The sequence below is a fragment of the Rhynchophorus ferrugineus genome, unplaced genomic scaffold, assembly GCF_030347505.1.
Source record: "Rhynchophorus ferrugineus isolate W39M unplaced genomic scaffold, kcgeb_rfMv2 rfM9, whole genome shotgun sequence".
In the NCBI taxonomy this organism is placed as follows: domain Eukaryota; kingdom Metazoa; phylum Arthropoda; class Insecta; order Coleoptera; family Curculionidae; genus Rhynchophorus; species Rhynchophorus ferrugineus.
Genome location: NW_027472588.1, coordinates 12,497,249 through 12,515,562, shown reverse-complemented (window position 1 = coordinate 12,515,562; position 18,314 = coordinate 12,497,249). Strand labels below are relative to the sequence as shown.

General features: G+C 33.4%; 2 protein-coding genes across 3 annotated transcripts in view; both read right to left on the bottom strand.

Moving 5' to 3' along the window:
- The window catches only part of LOC143202280 (glycoprotein 3-alpha-L-fucosyltransferase A), a 46,234-nt gene extending 45,645 nt beyond the window's left edge, over nt 1–589 (bottom strand). The window contains exon 1 of one of the 2 annotated variants that reach the window (XM_076413644.1): nt 452–589. The gene's annotated coding sequence lies outside the window, so the exon portion shown is untranslated. Of the gene's footprint in view, nt 1–390; nt 413–451 lie in introns of those variants that run through there. The other variant, XM_076413646.1, reaches the window with a different exon arrangement.
- Nucleotides 590–3,426: 2,837 nt separating this feature from the next.
- Nucleotides 3,427–18,314, bottom strand: part of HDAC4 (Histone deacetylase 4) — a 173,198-nt gene continuing 158,310 nt past the window's right edge. Inside the window, exons 6-7 of the mRNA XM_076413634.1 lie at nt 4,875–5,207; nt 3,427–4,814 (exon numbers count right to left, since the gene is read on the bottom strand). Of these exons, the coding sequence (XP_076269749.1) occupies nt 3,710–4,814; nt 4,875–5,207 (1,438 nt within the window). The 3' untranslated portion in view covers nt 3,427–3,709. The remainder of the gene's footprint in view (nt 4,815–4,874; nt 5,208–18,314) is intronic.

Below are 18,314 nucleotides of genomic sequence, written 5' to 3'. Positions count from 1 at the left end.
ATAATGAAAATGGCATTTAATTAACGCACTCTACACAGATAAAAGGTTTCATCAAAATACTTGTTGCAGGAAAATTATTATTAGTATTTGTTCTTTAATTTAGAGAATATATCGTCAAAATAATTAAAGGATAAAATAATAACGATCTCACTATTGATACTACCTACCGACTTAGTTTAATTCTATATCATTTATAATGTTTCACTGGCGTCACACACTTCTTACAATCAGTCCGTATTAAATATGCATATTTCCCACCAAGGTTATAACAATACAACTCCTTAGAAGAAAATAAAGGCAAAATATTCTTGATATTACCTAATTTTTTTATCGATTTCAAATTAAATTGAACTAAATAGCGCATACAACCACCATATTTCCATAATTTACCTTCAATTTCCAGTTATATAACAAGCGGTTGTCAATGTAAATATTAACTGATCTGACTCACCGATTTAGAAGGGTGAATAGTGAAGGCATGGTCACTACTGGCAGCCATAACGGGAGGGAATCTCAAACTCCCGCTCGGAAAATCCATAACGGGGGAAAATACGCCTGCGCCTCCGTATCATTGGAAAACCGTTTCGTTTTTCGGGGAGTTTGATATGCAAATCGATGAAAAAGCAGGAATCTACGGATTTGAGACGTAAATATCGTTCCCACATTTGTAGAATCTCGTCAGCCGGTTAAACATAGTAAACAAATTGTTTTTAGTAACATCCGTTAATATAGTTACCCACTGTACTATTAAAAATGAAAAGTAAATATTTATTTCACGACATATGCGGTTGACTTATCTTATTCGTTATTTTCATTTTTTTTAGAAATATTGTAATGGTCCCTGTGTTATTAAACACACCGAGCAATATTAATAAGTAATGGAACAAATATCAATGGATTAGTGAAAAAAATAGACCTATAAATAGAACCCTAACATAATTATAAAAATATCTACATACCTAGAGGTTACATAACATCAACAAGAACACCATGATAATATATGAACATCCACTTTCAATCACCCGGAATATTGAATTAGTAAATTTATAATAATTACATATAGTGTTATGTCAACAAGACATAATATTATCTACAAATCAAAATACCTTGAGAAAAGTACTAATTTACTAGGTAAATATTTTAGAAGACTTCTAATATAGTTCGTTGATCTTCTCCAAGAGCTTTGAAATTATTTTGCCATATATACTGAAATAAGAAAATATGAATTTGACCAAAATATCCGTGAAAATGACCAAAACACATATTTGTGGGCTATTGTGACATTAGCAATATAAAAAGTTAGTGTTAAAATACGTGTTTTAATTAATTTTATTTGTATACTTAGTTTAACTATTATTATTATTATACTATCTTTGAGTATTGCTTTAATTTAATTAATATTTATAATTATGCTTATTTATTATAGCACATTACATTGTTTTGATTTGATGTGAAATATGTGTGTAGACGGATTTTGGACACATAATTCTTGTATTTTTACTGGCTAGCTAGTACATCAAAAACACATCTACGTACCATTGTATACTATAGAAATTCTAGAATACCTCTCGCAAATCGTGAGGTTTATTAACAACTATGGGCAAGTAACCACCATGGATAAAAGATGTGATGATTTAGATATATTAAATCACCGTGGTGACCATCATGAGATATCAAGTATATAAAAATTAGAAATCTTGACGCCTAAAAAATGTTATATCAAAAAACATAAGTATGATACTTTTGTAGTAAAAGCCACTAAAATAAGTTTTAATGTCATCCTAGCGCATTCACCTTTTAATAATGATTTAATAATATACTTTTATATAACATGAAATATCATTTTATACAAACAATACTGACTGAGAACTCTATAATTATTTGGTTACTGAAAAATTATAATAGTCACTCTACTTAGTTCATTCTATATTAAGATATAACATATTGTAACTTGAAGAATAAATACGTGGAGGTTTTTTAAATTGTGTTGATAGATATAAAAACACCAAATATATTTTTGGTTATATTTTCAGTAATTAGCTGAATAAAAATATTATAGTATTATATCTTGATTGTAAGTCGGAGATATAGACTGTATATTAACGTGCCTCACGCCTCCGCCTTTTTTAGAATACTTGATGTATATATTTGAAGTAAAATAAATATTGTTTTTGACATATTGATTATGCTTCTTACCATATTATTCCTGTTACCATTTCTATTTTAATTAACCCTCATTTCAAATGATAATTTTTTAAAATAACATTTCCTTTATAAATAAATCTTCTTTTCCTAATAATGCAGTTAATATTAAAATTTCCAAAGATACAAAATGTTAATTTAGTGGGAAGGGAGGATAATAAGCTCATTATTTAGCAGAATATAGAAATAACTTTAATAAGAAGAAGATCACGAAATGTAAACATGTTTACAAAGACATAATTATGGAAGTATTGAGAAACTTAATTGGCAGTAATGGTTTACTTCGTTAGAAACAATTCAACAAATTGCTGTTCAAAACAAAACGTCGAAGTTGTTTCAAACAATTTTATTATCTTTTTTTTTTGAATCACATATATGTTTATGGAAATTAAACATATTTACTGCAATATAAATAGATGAAAAATATTTTATTTGATAATTTAAATATATTAACTAATATATATTCAAGCATCATTATTTGGTTATGTTAATCTCTATTATGCTTACATTTATATTCTAAATTGTTCCAAAAATATAGAAATATTTTGATAGAGCCCTATTCTATTACTCACAACTCTACAGCCAGGTGGCAAAAATCGAGATGGGTGTGGAGAAGATGTTGACATGTCTATGGTTCAATGAAAATTGACTTGACTTTTGCAGTATTTTGAATAAAAAAATCTTCATTAAACCAATATAAATTAAACCAGTATGATGAAGTGGACCCTTTAGATTCATGAGAGGTTCGGCAATCCTCTTTCAGCACAACTTGCTTTTAATTATATTCACTAAAACACTAATTTTGCATTGTTAAAATTGTAGCCGTTACATTTGGATAGCCACAAACTTTCAAAGTATGCTTAATTATTGAGGTGATGAAGTGTGTTTTGTTTAGATAAGTTTCCTTCATGTGAACTGTATTGTGAAGCAGTACAGTTTACAAACTAAATCTATGAATACTACTATTCAATTAGATATACTATAGATAAAACTGCATGAGTATATTAGAGCATATTTGATGCATATTAAAATAGAAAATTACAATAAAAATCTGAAATAGAGATATGTTGAATGCACCATTATTTATTCTGGTTCTCAAAGGAGATATCCTCGATAAGGTTGAAGGTACCATTGTAACAAGAAATATAAAATATTGGTAAATTTATTCGACTGCAATGATTCACTTCATTGGAATAAAAAGTGGTTCAAAATAAAACATCGCAGTTGCTTCAAACAATTTTATTATCACGGTTTTTCTTGAAACATTTATATATTTGTGTAAATAGGATATATTTACTATAATATAAACATATTTATATAATAAATAAAAATAACAAATATTAAAGTAAATAAATGTTTTATTAAAAACTTTGAATATATTAACAAAAATAAAACACACGATGAATTTGTTCTTACATGTTAAAAACTGGCGGTCACTGTCAGCGACTGCGGAATGTTCGGTTGTTGGGAAAAGTCAACGGCCCCTTGTGATCTTAACCGCTGAGCTTCAGGCGGGAGACCGACCCGCGTCCTGCGGACTAGCCGGATGGAACGCGGAGGGAGATGACACGATCGGCGACGTCACCATGGGGATGTGCTGTTGGTGTTGCATGGACAGGCTCGCCATGGCGGTCACCGTCTCTTTGTCTACCTTCTCGGTGCGTATCGCGTCCGTGAACGAACACAGAGCTGTCTTGGAGGCTTCGCGGAGACAGGGCCAATGGGCGGCCTGAGCTGCGAACACTTTCTGCAGCGCGATGGCCGCGTTGGCGCACGGCGCCCTAGCCAGTTCCAAGGGGGAGATCGGCGAGGGATTGTCGCCCAGCAGAACCCTCACGCACTCCTCCGCCGAGTCGCAAATCGACGGTAGGTCGTACCCGCCCTCGAGGGCTAAGACGACCCGTCCTCGTGCTAATTGCATCAGTTGAGCGGTCATGTGGCCGAAACAAGCCGGCGATACTCGATATCCGCCCAACGGAGGCAAGTGGCCCTCGGTGGCGTCGAAACCGGCGGACACCAGGACGATATCGGGATCGAACTCGCGCGCTATCGGCATCACGATGCTACGGAACGCTGCCATGTACTCAGCATCGCCCAGCGGCGGGTTCAACCCCCCCGACCAGGCTATGTTGACGTTGTAACCAAGACCGGCTCCGGTACCGCATTCCGACGGAGCCCCGGTACCCGGGAAAAAGTTCCCGTCGTCGTGTCGATGGATGGAAATCACCAAGACGCGCGGATCGTCGTAGAATATCTCCTGCGTGCCGTTTCCGTGGTGCACGTCCCAATCGAAGATGAGTATCTTGGGCACGCGATGGTCCTTTTGGAGCACGCGCGCCGCTATAGCCACGGAATTGAAGAAGCAGAATCCCATGGCCTGTTGCGGTTCCGCGTGGTGCCCGGGCGGTCGGACGATGGCGAAGCCGTTCCGAATGTCTCCTGTCCAGGTACGTGCGGCTAGGTCGACGGTGCATCCGACGGCCATGCGGGCGGCCAGCGCCGTGGAATGCTCGTTCCAGGTGGTGTCCGTGTCCACGCCGATGCCGCCGCAGTTGAGACGAACGAAGGCGTTCACCGGCAGGGCGCTCAGTTTGCTCACGTCCATTTTGTGCCTGCAAAAGGAACTCTTATATTCGGGGAACATTGACTCGATTTATTATCAGTGTCATCACCTGCTCAGCGAACTCGTGCCGTATAGCAGCGTATGCGTTTCTGAGTGACAGGTTTGTAGCTCTTGAGTGGTGGCCTTGCGTGGACGTAGACGGTCGCACCTGGTCACCAAACCCGTTTCCAACAAACGCGACCATATGCTCTGGAGACGACCTGCGTGCTCTGGATGAATTGCGTTGTTACCGCACGCACACGCGTGCTTGAGCATCTGGCTGTCGTAGGCCAAGCCAGTGGTGGGAGTGGAGGAGGCTCGTCTTCGAGCTAGGGCCGGTATTCCGTCGGGTACGCCTAGGTGTACTACCGGTGAGCTTAGGGCGCGTGATAAGGGTCGAATGCTGAAATTAAAAAAAACATATATTGAAATATCTATCATAAAAGTATAAGCAATAAAAATAAGAATTAATGTTAAAGATTTTCGTGAATTATTCTTAAAGGATTTACAAGTTTTGGTGTCATTTATGTTATACCGTATCTAGCGCCGCAGCATTTTTTAAATAATGTATTATTTGATGTAAAACAAAAATTGGTTTTGAACATATATATTTATATCGTTTTCAATATGTTGTTTATACTTCTTACCTTACCATATTATTACATATTCTAATCACCATTTCTACTTTTATTGATACTTATTTAAAATGATTATTGTACAAAATAAACAAAACAATAAGAATATTGTATTTTATAAATAAATCTTCATATCCTACGCATTTTCAAACTCTTATTTAGTGGCAAGGGAGAATAATAAGCTAATTATTCGGTAGAAAATACTCCAAAAACCGTAGATTTTTTATATCGATATTTGGATGCTGACCAAGAACATCCTCGTCAAGATGTGCTAGGTTTTATTTCATTAATATATCGATATATCGATATTTTTCATCAATATTTCCGGGCATTTTTTCAGCAAATATTTTCTGATTAAGAAAAAGATCGATAGTTTTAAAATATTAGAATTGTGAGTTTCAAATTAAAATACACTTTTTAGAAATTAAATTTTTAGTATGTGATAACTGGGTACCTTAACAAGACACATGATGTCTCTTTACAAGTGGTATTATACAGTGATATTATACTATCACGTGAAGCAAGTCATGTATAAACTGCTATATAAACATGTGACACACAACACAACAATATAACGATTATGTATATTAACTGATACAATTGGGTTATATTAATCAGTAATTAGTTTATAATAATTAATATTGAACTTGTTAGGAGATCAATTATTTCGATAAATATACGTCAGACATGGGCCACTTTTATTTAAGAAACTATAAAAATCATTACAAATATGCGATATATTTGCGTTAATTGTGTTGAAAAAAATATATGGTAAATTCATAAAAGATAGAATAATGTTGTATGTAATTGGTTGCATAAACAGTTTCATATCAGGACTTCATATATCTGAATTAGACAAAAATAAATTAATTGTATTACTGAAAATTATAAAAGCAAAAAACAATTTACTAGAAAAAAAATCTATCTCTAATCTCTATCTAGCATTTATTATTTATTGAACTGAGGGCACTGTTATAAATAATTGATGTAATTGACAATATTATATTAATTGCTTTAAAATTAATGACAATGACAGTGTGTTTAAGAAGTTGTATAGCTATTACAACAACTAGACATACGTCAAATCTGAATTGATAATTACAAATTTTAAGAAATAAACAGTTTCGTAAAACAGTAGATTAACGAAACAATAAATTAGGGTAATAGTATAATTCGAATTGGTTTTCCATTGATGAATGATTGATTACGTTAAATAAAAACTTCCCTAGACCCTGGCCGGTTTCTTCGTTATTTTCTTTGCATTTCTTATACAAGTCTTTTTTGTTCCTGCTCCGAATTTAGTAGCTATTATGCCCGCTTCTTATTCCATGGCTTTCTCGGGAAAAGTCAGGAGCGTAGCATCCAGTTGAGGTTAAAAATAAATATTTAAAATCTTGGATTAAATAATATTTTTCTCAGGTTAATTTATTAAAATAAAGTCATAAATTTAATAACTGCAAAGATCTATGATATCGTAAAGATTTGGTTAGATGTTATAAAATCAGGATAGAAAATGCAGTGAAAGTAACATGCATTTAAATATTTTTAGAGAACGAGTAATTAAAATATATAATTTTTTTATATGGTGTTTACCTGACGATGACTCGAGACTTAATCTTATACTGTAATATTCTACTAAAGATCAGTATACAAGTTTTACCCCATAATGCAATTTACAGGTCATGAATTCGACATAAATAGATTCTGATTAGTTTAACTATTGCATGATTAGAGCAGGCCTGTAATATTATTTATAATTAGAATGTTTCTGACGAATTGCATTTTTTGTAGTTTTTCTTTTCAATTCTTTCAACATTGAATAGACATTTAACCAGGTGGTACTGGATATGCAATTTATTTAAGAGACTATAAATATAATTATAAATATATATTATATTTATGTCAAAAATTAAAAAGCAAAATAAAAATATTGTGTTTTGTTGGTTGCATAAACAGTTATAAAAAAGATAATATATCTATAATATCGATAATATATATATATATATATATATATATATATATATATATATATATATAGAATTTTATAAAAATTAAATTAATTGTGTTACTGTGAAAAATCAGTTATTTATGTGCTGTAAAAACATTCTGAGCTGTATTGCTTAAATAATTACGCACATTGTTATAAATAATGGATATATTTGTTATAATTTACAATATTAGGTAAACTGCTTTAGTGGAACTGACGGTGTGTTTAAAGTATTGTATAATTACTGGACAACATAATATAGACAAAAATGTCCAACAGGTGATGGTGAAGAACTTTCGATTTATTGAATTTGGTCAACGTTTATTTCCGAAGAAGTGCCAACTTATTCCTTGGAATGAATGCAAAACGTTTAAGAATAATCAACATATAAGTTTTGAAAAATAAAATTTAAACTTATCGAGAGCGGCGTATATTATTCTATTTAAAATGGCCAGCCAACACTATTCGGTAATATACACATATTTCTTGGTTCTCGCTAGTAGACATTGTAAAACAATGAATCATATCTATAAAACTGAAACAGCAGTCATCAGTGTTTCAACCCTAAAAATAACTCTTTGTATTCATTCATCAAAATTTACTTTAGTATTATGGAAATACAGAATGGTTTATTTATTCTTATTTATTTAATAATTAAATTATATTTATATATTGGCCACAAAACAATGTAAGCACGTCCATTTGTATTATGCATTTAAAATGTATCTCTAGTGCTCTGTACTCGATTTTTTAACTATTTCCAACAGACGATACGCAATATATGATACCATAAACTTAGAATTATTAACTTAAATTTAATTTTGGTCGAGTTGGTACACACTACAATTTATTCTTTTTATGGATATTGTCTTTGATTTGTAAAAAAATCTAAACTCAGTCTCGAAAAGACTTGACCAGACCAAAACCGAGAAATAACCTGAGCTGTTTATTTTAACTTTATATAATCCGTATGGTTTAATAAGTCTAACCTTTCAAAATCTAACTTAGTAGTCCTTGCCTTCAAATAAAACAATAAATTGGACCGAAATCGATGCAAAAAAGATGGTCGTTTTGCCACTCACCATATAGCCCAGATCAAATCAGGCTACTGGCTGTCACCAAGTGACTGCTGGCAGTTTACAAACCTCAAACGAATGCTCCAGGGAAAGAGTCTTGTTCTAAATAAAAAAATAATTGGTTATTTTCAAAAGGTATATTATGAAAGGTATAATGAAGTACATGGAATTAGCTCTATACAAAGTGGGTGTCGCGCGAGCTCACTTTTGACCAAAAATAATGACGAGTTGATGATTCGGAGCAGTGTTTGAAGATTATCAAGTGTAATAAACACGAGTTTTTGTGTCGATATGTGACAATGGATGAAACATGGCTCCATCATTTCATTCTGCGGTTCAATCGACAGTCATCCGAGTGGACTGCACACGATAAACCCACTTCAAAACTTGGAAAAACGCAAAAGACGGCTGGCAAGGTTATGGCGTCTGTATTTTGGGATGCGCATGGAATAATTTTAATTGACTACCTTGAAAGAGGAAGGACCATCAACAACGACTATTACATAGCGTTACTGGATCGTTTAAAGCAAAATCGCCGTATTTGAAGAAAAAGAAAGTGCTCCTTCACCAAGACAATGCATCGTGTCACAAGTCAATGAAAAAGATGGCAAGAATCCATAAATTGGGCTTCGAATTGCTTCCTCATCCACCGTATTCTCCAGATCTGGCCCCCAGCGACTATATCCTGTTCTCAGATCTCAAAAGAATGCTCACTGGGAAGAAATTTTCGTGGAATGAAGAGGTGATGGCCGAAACTTAGGCCTATTTTAAAGCAAAGGACAAATCGTACTACAAAATGGTATCGAAAAGATGTGTATCACCCTTGAAGGGAATTATGTTGAATAAAAAAACAAATTTTGCAAAAAAATGTGTTTTACTATGGTAGACCGGGGACTTTTCAATTGATCTGTTATTATACAGTTTTCGAAAAAAAAGTCGATAATACAATTGGCAGTGAAACCACCAATCCGATTCCAATTATCGAATGAGACGCCACTGCTGCATCAACTTGCTGCTGAGGTTGGGAACGATTGTCGACATCTATTTTCGTCCGAGTAGGTGGTCGTCACATACTTTATTGATTTTCCTATTTTTAGAGAAAACCTTCAAGGCCGTTTTTCCGAAACAGCTCCTTGAATAATTGAAACTCTGATGGAGGAGGAGCAGGAGGAGAGCGAGAGCGGTGTGGCGAGGTGGAGGGAGAAGGAGGCGGAGAAGAGAGCAGAACGTCGAGGCGGAGGAGGAGGTGGAGGAAACGAGGGCGATGTCGGGGGAGGGAAGCGGGACGAAATTACGCAGCTCGCGGTCGCTCCATTACGTGATTTCGTTGTTCTGGGAATAGGACGATAAAGAAATTTTTCCAAAAGGTCAGTTTTTTAATTGCACCGTTCGCGTGACTCTTTCTCTCGCCGTTATTTATTACGAAAACGGCATTTTTCACGAAACTCCTCGAGTGGCCTCATGCTAACTTGTTTATTTTATCTTAAAAAAATATTCGAGTTTCCGAGAAATTATATATAAAAAAGTCAATTTGGCAACACAGGTTATATCCAATTAATATAAAAAAATCTAGCCAACGGCTTTACCATTAACACTATCAGAGTAAGGTCTAAGAAAAATGATTTACTTTGACGTCTGAGAAGCAACATAATAATACCTTCCCAGCTTGTTAATATCCGCCTGCCATATTGATGTTTTATATTCATATGCCATATATATTCCGGATGTACGGAAAATGACTGAAGTTACTATGATTCCGAAACCTAGGAAACCACCGAATGAAGTACAATATTTTCGACCAATTTCACGTATTCCAAGTTTTTCAAACTCCTGAAGCCCAAGTTTTGCATCGATATCTGGCAATGGATGAAACATGGCTCTATCATTTCACTCCGAAGTCCAATCGACAGTCTTTCGAGTGGACTGCACACCATGAAGCCGCTCCAAAGCGCGGGAAAACGCAACAGTCGGCTGGCAAGATTATGCCGTCTGTATTTTGGGATGCGCATGGAATAATTTTCATTGACTACCTTGAAAAAGGAAGGACCATCAAGAGCGATTATTACATAGCGTTATTGGACCGTTTGAAGGACGAAATCGCCGAAAAACGGTCGCATTTGAAGAAAAAGAAAGTTCTGCTTCACCAAGACAATGCACCGTGTCACAGGTCAGTGAAAACAATGACAAAAATCCATGAATTGGGCTTCGAAATGCTTCCTCATCCACCGTATTCTCCAGACCCCAGCGACTATTTCCTGTTCTCAGATCTCAAAAGAATGCTCGCTGGAAAGAAATTTTCGTCGAATGAAGAGGTGATTGCCGAAACTGAGGCCTATTTTGAAGTAAAGGATAAGTCGTACTACAACTTGTAGAAAATGGTATCGAAAAGTTGGAGGGTCGCTATAATCAGTGTATCATCCTTGAAGGGAATTATGTTGAATAAAAAAACTAATTTTGCCAAAAAAATTTGTTTTACTATGGTAGGCCGGGGACTTTTCAATTGACCTGTTATGTTCCGTATGTACGGAAAATGGCTAGGAAACCACCAAATGAAGTAAAATCTTTTCGACCAATTTTACAGCTACTAGTAATATATTAAGTATTTGAAAAACTCATGCTAAAAAAGTTAAGACCAATTACAGATAGAACATACCACTACCTAAATCTATTCATCTATTTATTTTATCGTAATTTAATTTTGTGTATATGTTACAAAATTATATTATTAATGTTGTATTGTTTGGGTTTTGCACCTTTTTGGTTTTGTTTGGACTTCAAACTGATCAGTTGGTAGTAGTTAAAATAACATTGTCAATAGACAAATAGGTTTAGGTAGGTATTAAGCTAAATTGTGTGTATATAGTAGAATATAAAATACGTGTAGTAGACAGGTTAAATATGGTGTTTGTTTATTTTTATTTAGTTATTACAAAGATTATTTAGTTATTACAAAGATTATTGTGAACATATTTTATTTTTAAAACGTTTTTTTTGTGTTAAATATCTAAGATTATTTTTTACTTTTTAGTGAGTATTTTTTTAACAAATAAGGATATTTTTTGAAGTCGGTTCAATTATTTTCTTAAAGATATTTTATTTTTCTCTTTTTAGTGTTAGATATTTACTCAATTAATTACGTAGTTATTTTTTCAAGTATTATAATGGGTAGGCTAAGCAAAGGTCCAACCCGTATGAGAAAAATATAAATAAAAGAAAAAATGAAAATAAAGAACGCTTCAAGCCCCAGGGTCCGCCAGCTACCTAGTCTAGGTGATTTGACAAATGTTCTAACCAAACTAGAACAACAAAAAGTTGTTGCCCCCGTCGGGAATCAAACCCGTGACCTCCGCGTAAGAGCTGAACGCTTTAACTATTACACCATAGAAGCAGTTGCCTGCAATATTCACTGAACTATTTCCGATCTTGCATCACGTCATTTCAGCAATAACATTATACAAACATATCTGATCATTTTATATTGAAAAATATGTGAAAACTTTGTACATGCCTTTAAAATTTGAGGGCTTCGCTCGATTTCCCCCCTTCCCCAACAGATCCTGACTTAGTTCTAATGGGACTACCTCGAAAGTGCACTCTTTCGAATAAAAAAGACTTTTGAAAATCGGTCTACAATTGACGAGAAATCGGCGAGTATACATTAAAAAATATATATACAGCCGAATATAGAATCTCCTCCTTGAGTGAGTTAATCATAAATATTGGTTATTGAAAATGATAATAATTCGAAATTAAAATCACATTTATTATGTCCCAAATGTCTACTAATAGACGTAACTCGCCATTCCTTAGATCCTATCGCCGGTAGTTTCTCTTTTGGCGATTGTCTATCCGAGACTATTGCCTAACTCAATTATCTTCAACCTATCGGCGACTAATTAAATTCAGTGATACGCTTCGTTTTACGGACACGCTGAATACTAACTACTAACCTGATTTCGATTCGTTTTTTGACGTAGTCCTGAAAGGCATGACAATTCGCCGGCCGATATTCAGCCGCCACGTTCGTGACTGCAATCTCGAGCGAGAACTTCTCGAAATAATCAATGATACGGCCACGAAACTCCTTGAATTGATATACAGTTTAAATACTTATCTACAATACGTCTGCTGTACGGTAGCGTTTATTCATTACTACTAATGGTGTTTACTCTTTAACCTTTTCAAAAAATTGTAATCGTTTAACCTTTTCAAAAATAATTTTATCATGAAAAATGTTACGTTTTTACAATAGCGTTAATTTATAATCCAGTATTTTCTGGAAAAACTCTTGAGGATAATTAATTTGTACTTGCAGATAGTGCAACTTATACTATATCACATTAAAACACTTGTAAACAACAAAAAAAAACAACATTTCAAGGCAGTTGATTGGCAAAATTATATATTTCGATGTTCTGGAAGAATCATTTTCGATAAACTTAAAAAATAATACAGGTAATGCGGCTGAAATCCAATAAAAACATCATTGGAGATTGGTAACCCTCAACAAGAAGATTGTCAACAAGTATAGACTGTGAAGCACATTTAAAAAGAACAGAACTGGATTTGAAATAAAGATTATTTAAATCTATGATATAATATATTTAAATTTATATAACATATAAGTTATGGTTATATAAACAAACTTTAAAAATGATATGATAAATAAAATGTACATTGTCCCTAAGAGGTCCTGAGTTCCAAGAGATGGCGCTGATACAACCAAAAATTATAGGAATGCAACTCTTGAATAATAATCGAGCAGGATATAGACTCAAAATAATGAAACAATTTGATCTCGTAGTGCAGTGAAGTTTATTAAAAGATGAACATTATTATCATATATTCTGTCATATACCATAAATTATTGGCCAGCTATTGAAGATATATTTTTTATGTCATCAATGATATCCTGGTTCAAGAGCAATAATGACGAAGCAAGAGAAAGACACAGACTCATACTATTTGATCTTGTAGTGGCAGTAAAGTGGAATTAACAGAAAAATAGCAGCAGTATTAACTAGTAGTAAAATGTCGATTGTTAATGGTTAAGCCTTAAATCATTGAAGCAGCAAATGCTTGTTCATATACGGATGATAGTCATTCTTTTACATCAACGCTGCTACGAATTGGCCAAAGACTAGTTAGTGAAACGGGATACTGCTTTCATTTTCGAAAGTAATTTTTTTGTCATTAATTACTATATTCCAATTCAAGAGCGATAACGATGAAGCAAAGTTGCTGCTACTGGACTCATTCATGCATCCACTACAATCAGCAATTAAAGATAACAAAGATGTATTGATTTTTTGAGCATCCGATCATCCATTGCATCCCAAGAGTTATTTCATCGCTATCGCCATTCTTCTATTCATTTTCGCTACAACCAGATGTTGCTATTTTATACTGTCATCAGCGGGAGAACGTTAATCAAAAATATCTCAAGTAATGAAACCTAATAATAAGATCGCTATTTACAACGTCAATCATTTCGGAATGTATGTACATTGTACAAAATGAATTAATTTACCGAGCTTTCATTATATGCGAAGATGTAAGATGTAAGATTACTTAATCATTGTCAGATGAACTTAATCATCCTAGATGTGTTTTTCCTCAAAATTGATATAGTTTGAAGGGTACAAATAAAAGCACCACCAACTGAGTAATAAGATGCTCACCCACTAAAAAATGAAACAAATATAAGACCGAAGAAGTATTTACCAGTTTATACTACTAGTCCTCCCGCTTCCTAAGGAAATCAACATCGTCTTCGAATCGCACGTGAACATGCTCAATAACCTCACGAAAGAAGCCTACATAAACAAATCTGAGGGGGTGAAAAATTATATAAGTATATAATATAATATATTTAAAGTTGTATAATATATAAGTTAGTGTAGTATAAACAAATTCTAAAAATTATATGAAAAATAAAATATACATTTTTCCTAAGAGCTCCTAAGTCCTAAGAGGTGGCGTAGATATACTCAGCATATACAGGAATGATCACTACACTTTAGAAGGATCAATACACTTACAGATCACCGGGAAAATCAGGAAATCAAGAAAATCACAAAGAAATATAATATGTAATTGTCATATTAATACCGAAATATTGCAACTCTCGAATAATACTCGAGCAGGACATAGACTCAAAATAATGAAACCATTTGATCTCGTAGTGCAGTGAAGTTTATTAAAAGATGAACATTATTACTGTATTGATTTTATACCAACGTTGCTACCAATTGGTCATCTACCATATATCATTGGCCAATTACTGAAGATAGATACAACATGACAGAAAACGTTAATAATAATTTTCGAAAGTATTTTTTATGTCATCAGTGTGACATCCCGGTTCAAGAGCAATAAGATGAAGCAAGAGAAAGACACAGACTCATACTATTTGATCTTGTAGTACAGTGAAGCGGAATTGACAGAAAAACAGCAGCAGTATTAACTTATAGTAAAATGTCGATTGTTAATGGTTAAGCCTCAAATCATTGAAGCAGCAAATCCTTGTTCATATATGGATAATAGTCATTCTTTTACGTCAACGCTGCTACGAATTGGCCAAAGACTAGTTAGTGAAACGGGATACTGCTCTCATTTTCGAAAGTAATTTTTTTGTCATTAATTACTGTATTCCAATTAAAGAGCGATAACCGATGAAGCAAAGTTGCTGCTACTGGACTCATTCATGCATCCACTACAATCAGCAATTAAAGATAACAAAGATGTATTGATTTTTTTGAGCATCCGATTATCCATTGCATCCCAACAGTTATTTCATCGCTATCGCCATTCTTCTATTCATTTTCACTACAACCAGATGTTCTGGAACACCATCTAACAGTGACAGACCAAAACCGTGTGACAAACTTAAAGATGCCTCGAAAGAAAATTAAAATTCGGTGAAGTGATTTGAAAAGAAGTAAGCCATGTATCGACAAAATCTTTTTTATTTCTTAAAAATAAGATCCATCAAATGTAAACGTTATCATAGATTTAATTCTCCAAGAAAGTAAGACTGAGAACTGTTCATATGACTGATACAGTTATGAAAATGGGCCTTCGTCGGAGCACAATAAGTTGGTAAACATTGAAAATCACTTAACAGAAGAGTTTAGGAAGTACAGAGTGGTAACGACACTTATTAACAAACTAGCGACCCGCCCCGGCTTCGCACGGGTGCAATGCTGATACTAAATTAAATACACTACAGAAAAAATATGAACGTTGTACTATGTCACTCAATGAAAACATGATTAAAATCGATCCAGTATTTTTGGTTTATTCATTACTGCCCTTGGCCTGCACGCATTAAATTTGGAGTAAAACAATTCCTCTTCCCCTATACTTACTATGAAGATTTCCTGCTATCTTTGGAATATCTAAATTCATACAATTTTTATTACATTACACATTTTTAAACGCAAATTCTAAAATTGTAATATCTCAGAAAATATTTGTTTAATTTACATGCTGTAAGGAACCATATTGATCTATATTAATTGCACACTGTATTTAAGGTACTTAATTCGAAAAGGATTAATGCCGTATTGCTTAAAATAGCTTCGTAAATAAGCCATTTTCTCACGTAAAAAGTAAACAATAAAAATGGTTAATGTGGGTTATCCCTAAAAGATAAACATATACCATCGCGGACTTTTTTGTAGACCTTTTTATGGTGTACAATACTGTAGTACATTAATTTGATCTAACTCTTAGGGTTAGGCAGCGTTTTTGCTAATTGCTAAATAAGCCTAAAAAATAGGTTAATTTACGACATCACGTTAGAAACCTCTAAAATTAGCAATGTTGCCTTAGTATATTATGCATGTGTTATACATATAAACCTTCCTCTTGAATCACTCTATCTATTGAAAAAAACCGCATCAAAATCCGTTGCGTAGTTTTAAAGATTTAAGCGCACATAGGGATATAGGGACAGAAAAGGCGACTTTGTTTTATACTATGTAGTGATAAGAAGTTTTGGTTTTTCCATTATATCGTAGTATCATTGTTTTTACCTATTTTTGAACAAGATTAAGTGGTTTATTTTGAGACACCTTGTATATAATTAAAATAATTCACAATCAAACCTGTCGAGTACTTTATACTATATTTTAAACTAAAATTAATTAAACTGTTACTCAATTTATTGACTGTCTTGAGTTTCAACTTACACAATTATTGACAATTATTTCATAATAAGTACTCTTTAATATTTCCCATATTAGCTTCAATGTTTTTATAGATCATTATTAGATATAAAGTTGTTCGATAAAATAATTGTCTAGTTTAGTTGCCTAAATTATACCGAAACTAAATAACACGCAAGACCAATAATGTGTGTTATTTCCTTATAACCTGATTTAAAATTTAAATTAAAATATCCCTGAAATCTGAATCTATGGCAACGCACATGCCAATCAGACTTTAAAGCATTTTACTTCCCAACAACAAATTGAGTAATTTTTGGTTGTCAAGGTCAGTGATACGAGAGAGTGGTTGAATGTTCTTTGAAAAGTTTTTATGTCTTGGCTTTGTACTTTACCGTGATTCTGCGTTAATAACGGGTATAAAGAGATTATAATAATAATGCTGATATACTAACAGATGTTTGAGAACCTGAAAGTTAATTTTAATGTTTTTTTTTCTTGTAAGAAACTATTGAGTTCATAAAAAATTTATTAAAGTTTGTTTTAAAAGCTAGTTTAGTTAGTTTTTAAGGCTAGTTTTAAAGTCCTTTTTATCAAAAGGGGTTTATCTGGACCGCGTTAGCCCCACCAACTGATCTAGTCTTAATCTTAACTTGACGAAGCTTTTTTTGAACATTAATTACTTAATTTTAATATCTAACTCTATACTATCTATTCTATGGAAACTTTTACTTTTGTATCCATTCTTATATTTCACTGAATCCAAAATTTTATATTTCGTATTGTTAATAGAATTAACTGACATTAACAGAGCATGGAAGCTATTTTGTCTTGACATTTCTTTTTAATAAGCAGTTATAAAATTATGGAATTATTAACGCTAACAGGTAAATTGAAAAGTCTCCGGCCTGACACATAGATGGCGCTACTAGAATTAAATCCATATGTTTTTTAGTTAGCCCTAACCCTCAAAAGATGCGTGTATAAATTTGACCGCTGTCGGATCATTAGTTTGTGAATTATAGCATTTTGAGTGAAGCAACTTTTGTTATTGTGAAAAAAATGGAATTTCGTGTGTTGATAAAATATTGCTTTTTGAAGGGAAAAAAAAACAGTTGAAGCAAAAACTTGGCTTGATGCCGAGTTTCCAAATTCTGCCCCAGGAAAATTAACTATCAAGGAATAGTATGCTAAGTTTAGACGTAATAGGCACCGAAGACGGTGAATGCAGTGGATGCCCAAAAGAGGTTGTTACTGACGAAAACATTTAAAAAATCCACAAAATGATTTTGAATGACCGTAAATTGAAATTGAATGAACTAGCAGACACTCTAAAGATATCAACTGAACGTGTACATCATATCATTCTCGAATATTTGGGTATAAGAAAGCTCTGCACAATATATATATATATATATATATATATATATATATATATATATATATATATATATATATATATATATACTCCGAAGTCTAATCGACAGTCATCCGAGTGGACTACACAAGATGGACCCGCTCCAAAACGTGGGAAAACGCAACAGTCAGCTGGCAAGGTTATGGTGTCTGTCTTTTGGAATGCGCATAGAATAATTTTCAATGACTACATTGAAAAAGGAAGGACCATCAACAGTGATTATT